The sequence below is a fragment of the Melospiza melodia genome, chromosome 29 (genome assembly GCF_035770615.1).
Source record: "Melospiza melodia melodia isolate bMelMel2 chromosome 29, bMelMel2.pri, whole genome shotgun sequence".
In the NCBI taxonomy this organism is placed as follows: domain Eukaryota; kingdom Metazoa; phylum Chordata; class Aves; order Passeriformes; family Passerellidae; genus Melospiza; species Melospiza melodia.
In genome coordinates, this window is record NC_086222.1 from 2745572 (window position 1) to 2760936 (window position 15365).

The 15365-nt window shown below is 48.0% G+C and overlaps 1 protein-coding gene across 1 annotated transcript in view; it reads left to right on the forward strand.

The window, feature by feature from the left end:
• GRIK4 (glutamate ionotropic receptor kainate type subunit 4) overlaps positions 1–15365 on the forward strand; it is a 152675-nt gene that overhangs the window by 13030 nt on the left and 124280 nt on the right. The window contains 1 exon segment of the mRNA XM_063178248.1: positions 1671–1802. Within this exon segment, the coding sequence (XP_063034318.1) occupies positions 1721–1802 (82 nt within the window). The 5' untranslated portion in view covers positions 1671–1720.

A 15365-nucleotide genomic window follows, 5' to 3' on the forward strand; every position in this document is an offset into this window, starting at 1 on the left:
TCTTGGGGTGGCAAACTCAAGCTGTCCTGCTGTCTCCATGGGGAAGGGATGTCTGTTCCAGCGAAGTACGAGTGCATCTGACACGATGCTGCTGTTTTGTCAATATCTTGGGAAGTTTGGAAATAGCTGCTTCAAAGTGCTCCAGTGATACATTGCTCTGCAATCTGTCCCTGCCGCTGCCAGCACTTCTAAGTAACCAATTTCCCACGTGTTTAACCTTTCAGGGCTTCTCTTCCCCGGGAATTACTCTGCAACTCTCACTGGAAAGAGAGGGGGAAAAAAAATGGAGAAAATTGTTATTTGCCCTTCACAGAGGCGGTTCATTTTCCAGGTGGTTTTTTTGGGGTGTTTCTAGGTTTTAAAAATGGGTTGAGAGCACTGAAATTGGGATGTTCTTCCCATGTCTGACTGACAGCTGAGCACGAGATCCCTCAATTTTCTGGAAGTGGGATGCAGGGGGTGTGGAAGCATGATCCAGGAAAGGCTCAAACCCCTGGAGATGCCCCTGGATTTTTATTTCTGTGGCTCTGTCCCTGCATTTCCCCTCTGTGGAAGGGGTTGGTCCCTGTGAGAGTGCTGAGATAAGCTGGAGGAGGCCTTAAATGTAATCTAAAAATAGATTAATTGGAAAATTGCAAGCAAAAGGCAGCATCTTGCTCAGAAAAAACTCCTGGTGGCTTCAAAGGCAGATTAAAGACTTTGCCTGTGTCAGGACTTGGTATTTGGCCCAAGAAGGAGACAAATGGAAGAGGGTGAGAATGTTTGCCAGCAGAAGAGAGAAGGGAGAGATAAGGTAACAGATAAAACACTCAAAGTCAGCATTTAAGGATATTGCTGGTTGTGGAGATAATTTTATCAACTCCAGAGACAACAGTTTTTTTGGTTTTTTTTTTATGAAGTAAAATCTGCCCTTTATGAAGCTGTTTAAAATGGCATTTGTTGCAAATTTGATTAGCTGTGCTGCAGGAGCCTGCTGTGGGACAGCCAGTGCCAATATCTGTGCTGGTGATGAGTTTGTGGATTTTCCACCTCCTGCCCTTCATTTTGGTGCTGTTCTGACTTAGAAACTTGAATTTCTGTGTGACTGGGTGGTGAGACAAAAATAGAGGACAAAAAAATGAGATGCTCTTGGTCTTGTGCTGAATCCTCTTGTTCCTGAAAGGGAGGGGAGGAGGTGACTGGAATTGTGGCAAGGAATTGGTTTCTGGTTTGGTGAAGCCCAAGTGACTTCTGCCTCCTCAACCCTTCCCTCGAATCACATTTTGCTGTGAAAATGCTTTGTCCCACCCTAAAATCAGGAATCGGTGTTATATAATGAGCTGCTGGCTGCTCTGAGTGGAAAGAGAAAAGGGGGGGGTGGGTGAGAATAGAAGTCAGAGATGTGACTCAATATTGATTTCCACTTGTTTTTGTTGAAACGCTAAGAATGCCAAGATGAAATATTTGGACTTTTCCTCGTGCTCCTTTCCTTTTTTTTTTTTTTTAATTTTTTTTTTTTTTTCTTTTTTTTCTTACAAGGAGCTCTCTGCCCAGTTGGATTCCAAACCCTGAATAATTCATAGTCTGTAAATATCTCCCTCCTCCTCGGGTAAACAGAGCTTTTGTCGAGCTGAGTGGTGCTGCTGGGGGGGAGCAGAGGTGCTCAGGGTGTTTTTTGTGTCTCCCTGCAGAGTTATGTCATGCCCAGACCACCGCAGGGCTCCATGAGGATTTATGGAAGATGCTCCGTGTCTTGGCGCCTCTGGTGCTCCTTCTGCTGTGGCTGATGAGGATCTGGGCCAGCCCCCATTCCCTGAGGATTGGTGAGTGCTCACCTGGCTTTGGGCTCATTATTCTTATTGCTATTGGGAGTTACGCAAGAGTCAAATCTTAAACTGTCTCCTCAAAATAAGAATATTTGACTGCAGTAAGGTCGGCAACACATCGATATTTTTATACTTATACCTACACTTATGTTCACAGAAACAAGAGCAAAACTAGATGCACAATTCACTGTATTTGTTATTAGGAGTTTGCAAGAGTCAAATATTAAAAGACGTTCTCAAAAGAAGAATATTTGACTGTAGTAAGGTTGGCAACATATCAATATTTTTATACTTACACCTATGTTCACAGAAACAAGAGCAAAACTAGATGCAGAACTTATTTGTATTTGTTATTAGGAGTTTTGCAAGAGTCAAATCTTAAAAGTAGAATATTTGACTGTAGTAAGGTTGGCAACACATAAATATTTTTATACCTACACCTATGTTCACACAAACTGTATTTGTTATTGGGAGTTTGCAAGAGTCAAATATTAAATTGACTTTTTAAAAGAAGAATATTTGATTGTACTAAGGTTGACAACACAAATATTTTCATACTTATACCTACACCTGTATTCACACAAATAAGAGCAAAGCCAGATGTACAATTTACTGTGAAATACTGATATTAATAATAAAAGACCTACAAAGGGTTTGGTAGATTTTAGCAGTCAGATGCTGGAAGTTGTGGCAGTATCACCAAGTTCACAGAAACAGCACTTGTACCTCTAAAACTTGGTGTATTAGCAGAACTTGACCATTAGAAGATTTTGGTGTTTTTTAATTCATATTTACTGTCTCACCACCAACCCTTACAATTGTACTTCCTCTGATGAGAAGATCAGAGGGAAAAAGACACAGACAACTCTGAGATTTTACAGCTTAAAAAATAGTGGGGAAATGACTCAATAGAATGAAAATGTTTTCCCAGTGGTGCTCTGGAGGGATTCTTGGAATCCTCCCTGCCTGGTGGGGCTGACACTGAGTGAAATGTTCTCCTGCATGGTCAGTGGGGACACCGAGCTCCTCCCCGAATTTTGGGAGTGTTCTGTCTCCAGTTTGTACATGAAATTAGTTTGTGCTGAATTGGCACACTTGCTGCACTCCTTCTTGTGTTTTGGGAATGTTCTCTCCTTCCTTTTGTCAATGAAATTGAGATTATGGTGAGTGGAGACGCTGAGTTCCTCCTTAAATTTTGGGAATGTTCTTCAGTTTGTACATGAAATTCAGTTTGTGGTGAGCTGACACGCTTGCTGCAGCTCCTCCATGAATTTTGGGCATGTTGTTTCTTTCTCTTGTCAATGAAATTAGTTTATGGTGAGCTGACACATTTGCTGAAGCTCCTCTTTGCATTTTGGAAATGTTCTCGCTTTCCTTTTGTAAATGAAATTAATTTATGGTGAGCTGACAGTGTTGTTGAAATCCCTCCATGCATTTTGGGCATGTTGTCTCTCCCTATTGTAAATGGAATTAGTTTATGGTGAGCTGACACTGTTGCTGAGCTCTTCCCTGTATTTTGGGAATGTTTTCTCCTTCCTTTTATCAATGAAATGGAGTTTATGGTGAGTGGGCACATTGAGCTCCTCCCTGCATTTTGGGAATGTTCTGTTTCTAGTTTGTAAATGAAATTAGTTTATGGTGAGCTGACACACTTGCTGAAATCTCTCCATGCATTTTGGAAATGTTCTCACTTTCCTTTTGTAAATTAAATTAGTTTATGGTGAGCTGAGAGTGTTGCTGAAATCCCTCCATGCATTTTGGAAATGTTGTCTCTTCCTCTTGTCAATGAAATTAGTTTGTGGTGAGCTAACACACTTGCTGGAGATCCTCCCTGCATTTTGGGAATGTTCTCACTTTCCTTTTGTAAATGAAATTAATTTATGGTGAGCTGACACACTTGCTGAAGCTCCTCCCTTCATTTTAGAGGTGTTGTCTCTTCCTGTTGTCAATGAAATGCAGTTTATGGTGACTTTCTGTATTTTTGTTGGTTCTCATGGTGTTGGTGTTGCCCTTCCTGTGTGAATTCCGAGCCACTGAGGAGCTAAAATCACCCCTGCCATGTCTCCTAAACCCACATAAAATTAAATATTTCTGTCACAAACACATTTGCCCTCCATTGATGAGCAAGGGTGGGGGGCAGAGCCCAGCCTGCCCCAGCTCAAGGGTGCCACAAGAGCTGTGCAAACCCCAAAATACCCAATTTACAGGGGAGCCCCACGAGTGCAGCTCCCTACGGAGCTCTCAGGGAGAGGCACCATCATTTCCCCAGGCTGCGTGTGTGGATCAGGGACCATAAATGCACCCTGAAGCCTCCTAATGGAGCTCACTCCCAGAGCTGACACTTGGCTCTGTGTTTGAGAAAGGAACTTGCTTTCCCTGCAGCCAGCAGTGCCTTCATTAACCATTTGTTGCAGATAAGCAGCCAATCCATCCCTGTCCCCATTTGCAACTTTCACAGGTGACACTCCTGAAGTAAAATTACCTCTCCCCTGTGCTGGTGGAGTCAGCTCAGGAAATATGGGCAGGGAAGGTGTGAGTTGGCAGGAGCCTGGCAAGGCTGGCTGGGTGTTTTATGTCCCTGGGATCCCTGATTCATGTGCAGCACTCCCAGCCCCGCTGCCTGCATTTCACCGGGATGGGCACATCCTCCACTCCAGCCAGCAGGCAGGGATGGGCATGGAGAGTGGATTAGCAGCATGCTGGAGGTGAAAATCCTTCTTTTTGCTTTGTGTTCCATCTTTTTGGGGAGAACTATGAGAGGTTTGGGAGTGTGGAAAAAAAAAAGGGGAGCTCCTCTAACAGCACAGAGCTGCAAACCTGGGGTCAGTTTATTTCCCATCTCCCCAGAGTGAAAAGTGAAGGTGTTTGAGATCCTGAAGGATTGAATTTTGTGTCCCATCTTTTTTGGGAGCACTGGCAAGGCTGGCTGGGTGTTTTATGTCCCTGGGATCCCTGATTCATGTGCAGCGCTCCCAGCCCCGCTGCCTGCATTTCACCGGGATGGGCACATCCTCCACTCCAGCCAGCAGGCAGGGATGGGCATGGAGAGTGGATTAGCAGCATGCTGGAGGTGAAAATCCTTCTTTTTGCTTTGTGTTCCATCTTTTTGGGGAGAACTATGAGGGGTTTGGGAGTGTGGAAAAAAAAAAAAGGGGAGCTCCTCTAACAGCACAGAGCTGCAAACCTGGGGTCAGTTTGTTTCCTGCTTCCCCATAGTTGAAAGGTGAAGGTGTTTGAAATCAGGAAGGTTTGAATGAAAATCCTTCATTTTGCTTTGTTTCCCATCTTTTTGGGATCACTGTGGGGTTTTGGGGAGCCTGGAAAAAAGGAGAGCTGCTGTGACAGCACAGAACTACAAATCTGGGGTCACTTTATTTCTTACCTCCCCAGAGTGGGAGGTGAAGGTGTTTGAGATCCTGAAGGATTGAATGAAAAATCATTAATTTTATTTGTGTCCCATCTTTTTGGGGAGCACTGTGGAGTTTTTGGGAGCCTGGAAAAAAAGGGGAGTTCCTATGACAGCACAGAGCTGTAAACTTGGGGTCAGTTTATTTCCCAGTTCTCCTGAGTGAAAGGTGAAGGTGTTTGAGACCTGGGACTGTGAATTTTCATCTCTTAAGGACTGGAAACGCAAATTATGCTGCAGTTTCCAGGTAGGAATGGCAGCTGCCTTCCAGCTTGCCGTTCCCCAGAGTGAGAGGTGAAGGTGTTTGAGATCTTGAAGAATTGAAGGAAAATCCTTCCTTTGGCTTTGGGTTCCATCTTTTTGGGGAGCACTGTGGGGTTTTTGGGAGTGTGGAAAAAAAGGGGAGCTCCTGTGACAGCACAGTTTGTTTCCCACTTCCCCATAGTGAAAATTGAAGGTGTTTGAGACCTGGGACTGTGAATTTTCATCTCTTAAGGACTGGAAACTCAAATTATGCTGCAGCTTCCAGGTGGGAATGGCAGATGCCTTCCAGCTTGCTTTGGTTTGGGGCGTTTGATGAGTGTTGTTCCTTCGAGCCACAGTTTCATTTTTACGGCGCCTCCAAAAAAAAGTTAATAAAAATAAAGTGCAGAATAAAAAGAGGGAGAAAAATATGACCAGCAGCCCTGAAATCATTCCCAAATGCATGCTTTTGGCAAGGCAGGGAGATATGGTATCTAGCAACATAAATCAATGCTCTGCATAGGGAAGGAAAACCAGGCCAGCAAGAACATTTAAATATTCAAAGAAAACGCAAGCAAAGGTTTAAAACAATGCTGAAAACCATCTGATAAGGGGCTGCTGAAATGCACAGGGATGTGATCAGTAATGGGAGGTGAGCTGGGCAGTGTCAGGGTGGGTTCTTCAGTAGGAAAATGAGATTATTCCCTGCAGAGGAACACGGTGGTGCTGAGTCAGGGGCTCTTGGCTTGGGAAACGAGCCCTGAGCTTCCCTGCTGCTGCTTTTTTTGGGGTTTGGGGTGGATCTTGGCCCTGGCAGCCCTCAGAGGAGTGGAGAGGCAGCAGATTGCTCCATCTCTGGGCGAGTTTCTGCTGGCCTGGACAGGACCCACAGCCAGTGTTGCATTGCAGGGAGCTGGAGGAGCATCATCTGTGCAAGGAATTGAGCAGAATTGGGCTACAGGGTCACCTTGCCCTGCCTTTGGCTGCAGAGCAGCAGCCTGGAGGCTCCTGAATGCTCTATTTCTCTCCTTGATACACAGGGAGGAGAAAAACCATCAGTGCAGGCTTGTTCCTTCAGCCTTGCGTTGTTTGTTCCCTCCTGAGGCAGCCCTGGAGATGTTTTCCTTGTTCCTGTTTTTCTGGAGACCTTGGTGGGGAAATCCAGGTGTAAAAAAAGCTTTGTTTGAAATGGTGATGTTTTGCTGGGAATGTCTTTTGTCAGTCAGCTCCCTGCTCTGTCTGGGTGAATTATTATCCCTGTGGGCCTCAAAAGCTGGGTCTGATCAGGGATGGGAGTGTTCCCAACAGCTTTAGGAGCTCTTAGAGGGAAGGAATTGCCTCCAGGCAGCCTGGAGCCCTTGGAAGAACCAGTGCAAAATATCCTGGGAGCTCTTGCACAGCTTATGTTTCATCCAGCCACCCCAAAAAACCAAAAATAATCAGCTCCCCCCTGCCCTCCAGGGTAACATCTCCCTGGCCCTGCTTTCCTGCAGCACACAGAGTGTGTGGGAGCAGCTCTGGGTTTGTTTTCTGCCTGTTCTCTCATGCTGAAGGAAGTGTCAGGAAATTTGCCTGAGTTATTTACTGGGTTATTTACTCGGCCTCGCTGAGCAGAGCGTGGGGGCCCTAAATTGGCATTTTCTGCCTTGATTCATTTGGTGTGCTAAAGAAGCTCGTTTAAAATTCATACCCCGGCCAAAATTGTAGTTTATCCACGGAAGTGCCCTCAGCAGGAGCAGGATAGGAGCCCTGACAGAGGATCTGCTGCAAACTCCTTGCAAGGCCTCCTGAGCCTTTCAGGGCTGTCTCTGCCTGTCAAAATCCCTTCCTTTCCTCTGTCTCCCAGCTCTGCAAACTTTACACAACAACTCCAGCATTTAAGGGCGTTTTTTGGGGTGAAACTTGATGTTTTCCTGCCCCATTCCCAGGGACTGTACTGGGGCTCAGCTCTCATTGCTGTCCCAGTGCAGCAATGTGGTTTTGCTTTGTGGTTCCACCTAGAGAAGCAATTTGTGCTCCAGGTCCTCATGAACCCCAGCCCTGATGCTGTGGTGTGACTGGGAGTGTCACCCTGGGCAGTTTGTCCTTGTTTCTAGGCCTGATTCCAAAATTCTGGAGTGCCTGAAGGGCTGTGAATCTCCTGTTTCTGCTTCTGGAACTGGATTCACAGGATCATGGAGGATTAGGATTAGAATCACAGGATTATGGAGTGGTTTAGGTTAGGTTAAAGATCCAATTCTACCTCCCTCCCTCTGTTCCAAGGCCCAGCCTGGCCTTGGGCACTTCCAGGGATCCAGGAGCAGCCCCAGCTTCTCTGGGCGCCTGTGCCCACCCTCCCAGCGAAGGATTTCTCCCCAATATCCAACCTAAACCTACACTTTTTTGAGTTTTAATCCATCCCCCCTCATCCTGTCGCTCCAAGCCCTTGTGAAAACTCCCTCTCTATCTTTCCTGTAGCTGGAAGGCCACAATGAGGTCGCTCCAAAGCCTTTTCTTCTCCAGACTGATCAATCCCAATTCTCCAGGCTGAGCAATCCCAATTCTCTCAGTTTCAATCCCAAATTCTCTCAGTTTTTCACATCCAGAAAATGTTCTTGGGGACCCCCCAGAGCTGTGGAAAAGCCCTAAAACTGAGCTGTGTGTGCTGAAGGGGCTGGGAAGAGGCAGAGTGGAGCTTTTTCTGCATCTCTGTGGTTGTGGGGTGCTCCTTCATCCCCAGCCCATCTCTCTGTCAGGGCTGTGGGTAGCAGAGTGTCATTTGTACAACCCCAAATCCCTGTGCAATCGCCCTCCTGAGGTGTTTATGGTGCACTAAACCACTCTGGCAGTGAGTAAAGGCCCCAGAGCTGCCCTGCTGGTGCAGTTTGTCCAAAGGTGTGTCTGGGAAAAAGGAGCATTAAAGACTCGTGAGGTAAAAATGAGCAATAACAGCAGTGGAGTTGGGGATGGTTGCGTTCAGCTCCCTCAGGACACACAGAATTCTCCTGCAGGCACTGCAGGGAAGATCCCACAGGGCAGAATTAGCATTTTAAAGGGTGCTGGTGGCTCTGATGATGAAGGTGCTGAGGAAGGAGGACACTGATGTCAGCAGGTACCAATTTCTTCCTCCCAGGTGTCAGGAGGAGCTGGTGCGGGGAGAAGCTCAGCTGTGCTTTTTTTTTTTTTTGTGGCTTTGTGGCAGATTTTGTGCCATCCCCAGCTCCCCACCTCCTTGTCTGCAGCTGGCTCACACAGCTTGAAGCTCCCCTTCTCCCTCCTGCTGCAAACATTTAACACACACAAAGCACAAACTCCTTTCCTGGCGTAGCTCTGCCTGAGCCAAGCCCTTTGTGGATGCTCCTGATGGATCTGGGATAAATTGGCCATGGATTTGCTGTTCCCCAGCAGAGGAATGGCCTTTCCCTGGCTTTGAAGGCAGCCAGGATCAGCTCAGAGCAGAGGAGCAATCTGCTGGTGCTGGAAAACCTCCCCACTTGTCATTAGGATCAGTGTTTAATCCCAGCCTGGCTTGGGGAGTGGGGTGGGAGGAGGGTGTAGTTATTTGGATACAATATTAATATTTCCTCCAATATTAAAAAGAGGCAGTTAAGTTCATGAAAGCAAAGTAGGTTTGTAGTTATTTATCATTTGCTGGTGGGGACTGCTGAGAGGTAGAGAAAAATAGGATATTCATCTGCTATCTGGTCTTTTAATTTTCTTCTGATTATTCTGCTTGGAGAGGGATGTCTTATTTATGGGTTTTGAGTTATGTGCATAAATATTTCTTTTTAAAATCAGCTGTACAGATGCCAGGCCCTTCAGCAAAGCCTCATTTAGACTTAAAGTGAATCACAAATGGTTTGGGTTGGAAGGATCTTAAAGATTACCCAGTTCCAACCCCCTGACAAGGACAGGGACATCTTCCGCTGGGTCTGGTTGCTCCAAGGCCTGTCCAACCTGGCCCTGGACACTTCCAGCATCCAGGGGCAGCCAGAGCTGCTCTGGGTGCATTTTATCCTTGGATTCTTTGCAGTTCTGCCCAGGTATTCTGTTCCTGTGCTCCAGCATGGGAAGAGTGGCTGCCACTGCCCCATCTCCTTCACCCTCCCTGAGCCGTCTCCTTCAGGCCACGCATCCACAGAGACTGCTCAGGGATAAAATCAGACTTTTTTTCAGGAAAGAGCAACTGGAACTGTTCAAAAAGGGGCTGGTGACTGGTGCAGTCATTTATCCACCCTGCTTTTCTCTGGAATGATCTGGTGAAAGGTGTTTTTTGAAAGCTCTACTGCAGGACGCCAGGGCAGGGTGCCGAGGTTCCGCTGCAGTCGGTGGTGGGCACCGCACAGTCTCTAGGAGGTTTGCACGCAATTCCCACTAAACCTGTGGATGCAGCTTCTCCTGGGGCTGTGCTCAGCACCCTGGCAGCCTGCAGAGGCAGGAGGAGGCTCGTTAGCACCACGGAGGTGTGAGGGAAAACTGCGGGAGGAGCGCGAGCGCTTCCGAGCGGGAACCGCGACCGGGTTCTGGAGGGATGCTCCAACCCCCAGGGATGCACAAACCCCCAGGAGTGCACAAACCCTGCACCCCTGGTTTGGTTTTCAGCTGTGAGAGAAGCCTTTCTGGCAGGTAGACACGACTGAGTATCGAGGAGGGGAGGGATCAGTGGATTTCTTCACCACAGAGTTTTGTACGCGAATTTTACGCGGTGAAGGTTGGATGGGTTTGGGTGAAAAATCAACTGAGCTTCATCCTGGAGGGAAACTCCGTGGAGAAAAGAGGGATTTGGTGCAGAGTAGAGAAACCTCATGGAAAAAAAAAAAGCGGCTTGGTGCAGAGCAGGGAAACTTCATGAAAAAAGAGGGATTTGGTGAAGAGCAGGGAAAAAAAAGGGATTTGCTGAAAAGTAAGGAAACTCCATGGGAAGAAGAGGGGCTTGATGCAGAGTAGAGAAGCTCCATGGGAAAAAGAGATTTAGTGCAGAGTAGGGGTAACTCCATGAAAAAAGAGGCATTTGGTGAAGAGCAGGGTAACTCCATGGGAAAAAATAGAGATTTGGTGCAGAGCACGGAAACTCCATGGGAAGAAGAGGGATTTGGTGGAGAGTAAGGAACCTCTATGGGGAAAAAAGAGAGATTGGGTGCAGAGTACAGAAACTGCGTGGGGAAAAAAGAGGGTTTTGGTGAAGAGTAAGGAAACTCCATGGGGAAAAAAAGGGATTTGATGAGGAGCAGGGAAATTCCATGGGAAAAAAGAGGGATTTGATGGAAAGAAACTCCATGGAAAAGAAAAAGGGGGCTTGGTGCAGAGCACAGAAACTCCATGGTGCAGAGTAGGGAAACTCCATGAAAAAGAGGGGCTTGGTGCAGACAGAAACTCCATGGGGGAAAAAAGGGATTTGGTGCAGAGCAGAGCGAGCTGCCCTGCAAGGAGAAGGTGTCCAGGCACTAGGCAGATCATGCCCAGCAAAGCTGTGCCCTCTGCCTGGTGTGGGAGGGCTCTGCCTCTCTCCAGGCTGCAGCTTTGCCACATAAAACATAATGAGCTCCTCGTCTCCAGCGGAGGAATCCGGCACTATAATAATATGAATAATAAATAATAAGCAGATTTATATTTTAGATCAGTGCCACAGGGCACGGAGTGAGGAGGCACGGGGAGGGAGTCAGCCAGACAGATCATCTCTTTCCATCTTTTGCACCTCTGTGGCAGAGTTATTTTTCCTGATCTGTTCCTATTCATTAATGTCCGAGAGGCAGGTTATATTACCCACCCCAGGAGGCCTTTAAGCTTTGTTTTGATTCATTATATATCCACATACATATTATATAGATATAGATCTCTCTGTGCAGAGCAGCTGGATGGGGAGAGAGGCTGGTAGTTATGGAAAAGAGCCACGTTACTTAAGCAGCAAATCAACGTTCTATTTCTTCACTCTCTTGTTTATTGAAAGCCATTTAGCCACCAGCATGGGGGAAGCTCTGGTGCCCCTGGGCACAGCAGCAGCTGCTGCCCTGGCCTGTGTGGCTCTGTGGTTTTGGAAGGTGACTGGCTTGGAAGCAGGTGCTAATTCAGTAGGAAAAGGGAAATTTAAGGAGAGGAGCCAGGGGTTGGTCAGTGGAAAGGTGACATTTATCTCCTCCGGGCACAGTCCTGAGCTGTGGCAGGGTGACAGAGGACAGGCATGCATAGGTGCATGTGCAGAATTTTGTATCAAAGGTCTGGTTTTTTACATTTGTTCCTGAATATTAAACATTCTCCCGGAGCCAGGGATCAAGATCTGAGAGTCATGTAACTTGTTTTATATCTAAATACTGTTCCTGCCCCTGGGCAGCACTTTGTGTATTTAGCTGCTGAGCCACTTTTAATACAGATCTTCTTGCTTCACACAGAGGAAGCTACTGATAGCAAGATCTACTCTGCAATTTCTTTCATTATTTTTTCATATATATATATGAATAAAAAAGTCAATTACATGAATGAAAGATCCTTGGTTGCCTGCCTAAACAGCTGCCAAAATGAATTCCAACTCGGAGCCAAATTCGGCAAAGCTGGAATTTCTGCAGAGAGCTCCAGCGTGGCGTGAGATGGGATTGTGCAGGAGGCTGCATTACAGATTCCTGCTGCCCAGCCCCTCGCCCCTGGCTATCTGTGTGGGCAGCCAGCAGGGATAGATTGCACTTCTTTCAGGGCTGGATTAAATCTCCTCCTCAGAGCCACCGGCCTGCCATGCAGCTGCCTTGGCACCCAGAGCACCTGGAGCTTGGGGCTCCAAATCCCTTCCTCCCCACAGACCAGTTAATTTCCCTGTAAAGAATCAGCTGAAAAGTGAGCAGGAGAATTTGGGGGATGTCAGCAGGAGCTGTTTGGAATCCTGGATAAGCACAGAAGGGAGGCAAATCCTCCACAGAGGCAGGAGCAGTTCTGGGGATGACTCCTGAGGATGGGTGGCTGAAGAGCATTTTCCTTGTTTTTAGGGAAATGCAGGTCTGTAGTGACCACAATGTGATCTGAAGGTCCTTTTCGGGCAGTGAGGGGGAGGAGAGCCTTGCAGATTTGAGGAAGATGCCCAATTTCCTCAAGCTGAGTTGAGATAAAGCACCTGGAGCTTGGTGCCAGCCTTGGTGGTGCTTGGGGCTCCAAATCCCTTCCTCCCCACAGACCAGTTAATTTCCCTGTCAGGAATCAGCTGAAAAGTGAGCAGGAGAATTTGGGGGATGTCAGCAGGAGCTGTGTGGAATCCTGGATAAGCACAGAGGGGGAGGCAAATCCTCCACAGAGGCAGGAGCAGTTCTGGGGATGACTCCTGAGGATGGGTGGCTGAAGAGCATGTTCCCTGTTTTTAGGGAAACCACAATGTGATCTGAAGGTCCTTTTTGGGCAGTCAGGAGGAGGACAGCCTTGCAGATTTTAGGTAGATGCCCAATTTCCTCAAGCTGAGTTGAGATAAAGCCGAATTTGTCACCTGGGAGCTTTCTGTGAAGGGCAGGGAGGGGATGGCAGATGGGAGAAGGAAGACAAAGAGCCGCTCCAGCTCCAGCCTGGTGGAGCAGAGCTGAGATGCCACCCCGGGAGTGCAAGGAGGGCTCTTTGTGCTCGCGGTTTGTTCCTCCTGCTCTGCTTCTCTTGGCACCATCCCCTCGTCCTTGCTCTGTGCACGGGTGGGCTGCGAGCTCAGGAGCTCTCCAGGCTGAGCTCAGCGAGGTGTTTAAAGCCTCTTGTCGAGCTTTAGGCACTGCAGGGCTGCTGGGCAACCTTCCCAAAGAGCAGCTTTGACCTAGCAGGGCACTTCTCTCGAGTGCCCCTCTGCAGCTAATTGCTGCTGGCTCCGTGTCAGACAAACACAGCCCCCAGAGGCTGAAATCCCAAATTGTGCTGGCTGGCATACAGCAGCTCCCACTCTCCCTCTCCAGGTGTTAGGGACGCACAGCGCTTGGAAAAACTCCCAATGCCAGAAGTGGAGAGCGAGCTGCTGACAGCGCAGGGGGAGTGGTGGGTCCTGCCCTTCCTTTGTGCTCCTCTTCTCCCTCGCTGTGAGAGAGCTCACTGTGATCAGACCAAAGCTGAAAACAATAAAACAGTGGGGGAAAGAGGAGGATGGAAATGAAAACCACTGGGGGAAAAGGGAAGGATGGAGAAGAAAACCATTGGGAGAAAAGGGAAGGATGGAAAAGAAATCAACTGGGGGAAAAGGGAAGGATGGAGAAGAAAATCACTGGGAGAAAAGGGAAGGATGGAGAAGAAAACCATTGGGAGAAAAGGGAAGGATAGAAAAGAAATCAACTGGGGGAAAAGGGAAGGATGGAAAAGAAAACCTCTAGGGGGAAAAGGGAAGGGTAAAATGACCTGAGAGAATGAATTTTGTGTTTTTCTGTGGTATGTCAGCTGTGAAAAGCAGGGGAGAGAAGGACAACACCCAGGGCACAATCCATGGCAGAAAGGGCTGGGAGCAGGCAGGGAAAATGGAAAAATAATGGGGGCCTTTTGTTATTGGGGTAACCATCCCAGAGCAGTGTGTCACATCAGAGTGGCATCGTAGCCCAGAGCCCTTCTTGGGGGTGTAATTTGGAGAGGAGAGCACGTGGGCAGTCTGGGAAGCAGCAGGTGAAGATCCAGGCTGGAGCAGAGCTCGGACAATGCAGATGTGACAGCTGGGAGGGATCTGGGAGCAGCAGGAGCAGCTCAGGCTGGCCTTGCCCTGATTCCAGCCCTGCCAAATGAGGGCTGGGGATGTCAGGAGGCTGCAGGGAGGGATGGCTCCTTTCCTTTTCCATCACTAATGAATTCTTCTTGCACCTCCAGCCACTGGAGGGGCTTGGGGAGACGAAATGAAACTTTATGTGGAAGTGATGGCTGAATGTCAATGCTGCTGTTGCAGCCAATTTGGGAGCTGGGAAGTGCTAAAAGAATTAAGATTGCTAAATGGAAATAAGTCTACTTGGTTGAGATAAAATAGGGTTTAAATGAGTGAAATTATCAGTGGATTACCCTTGTTAGAGCACTGCCTTATTTAATAAACTGGGGTTTAATCTGCTGTGAGCATTCCTGAAGGGGAAGCTCAGCCTGTGGAGGTGCAGGGGAACCAGCAGCTGTGCCATCATCCTCTAGAATGGAGCCACAGGAGCAAGAATTTACCCAGGAGTGTTTTATACTCTCGAGAGAATTTCATTTACTGCTGTACAAGTGTTGAGTTTGTTTGAGTTTCTCTGGCTGGCAGAATTGGGGTGAGATCACCCAAAAGAGGGATCGCCTTGGTACCCCATTGTCCCTCGTGTCCCTGGGGAGCATTTTCAGGGCAAAGCCATCAGCGCTGCATCATTTGGGGTGAATGGGTGCACTCAGAGCACCCAGAGCCCTGCCAGGGGTGATGCAGAGGGAGCAGCCTCTTGCTGCATTTAGGAGGGAATGAAAATGCTGGAAACTTTTGAGTGCTGCAACTTTACCCAAAGAGAATGTGGTAATTATTGATGAGCACTGATTACCTGCTGCTGCAGGAGCAGAGCTGTCACAGAAGGGCAGCCAGGTGCTTTGGGGCAGCCTCACCTGGCACCTGGCTGGGTGCAGATGTCACCTGTCACCTCTCATGTGCTCCTGACCCGTCTCTCTGTGGTGGCAGCTCCAGATGCTTCCAGAATTGCCTTTGGAGGGAAGGACCTGATTTGTCTCAGCACTTTTGGGACTCTGCTCGTGGCTGCTGTCACCCCTGAGCCTGGAGGTGACAGTCTCTGGCCTAGGGGGGAGCATCTGGAGCAAGGGACAAAAGCACAAGGAGGGATGAGGATTGATTTTTCTCCTTGGCTGTGCAGCCCTGAGGTTTCAGAGCGTCTCGTGTTCTTTACTTGGAGGATTCGTGAGTTTTAGGTGCAGGGAGGAGGAATTCCTGAGATCCAGCCTGAGGCTCATCCCATGGGATCTCAAACCTTGTCCTGATCTCAAAC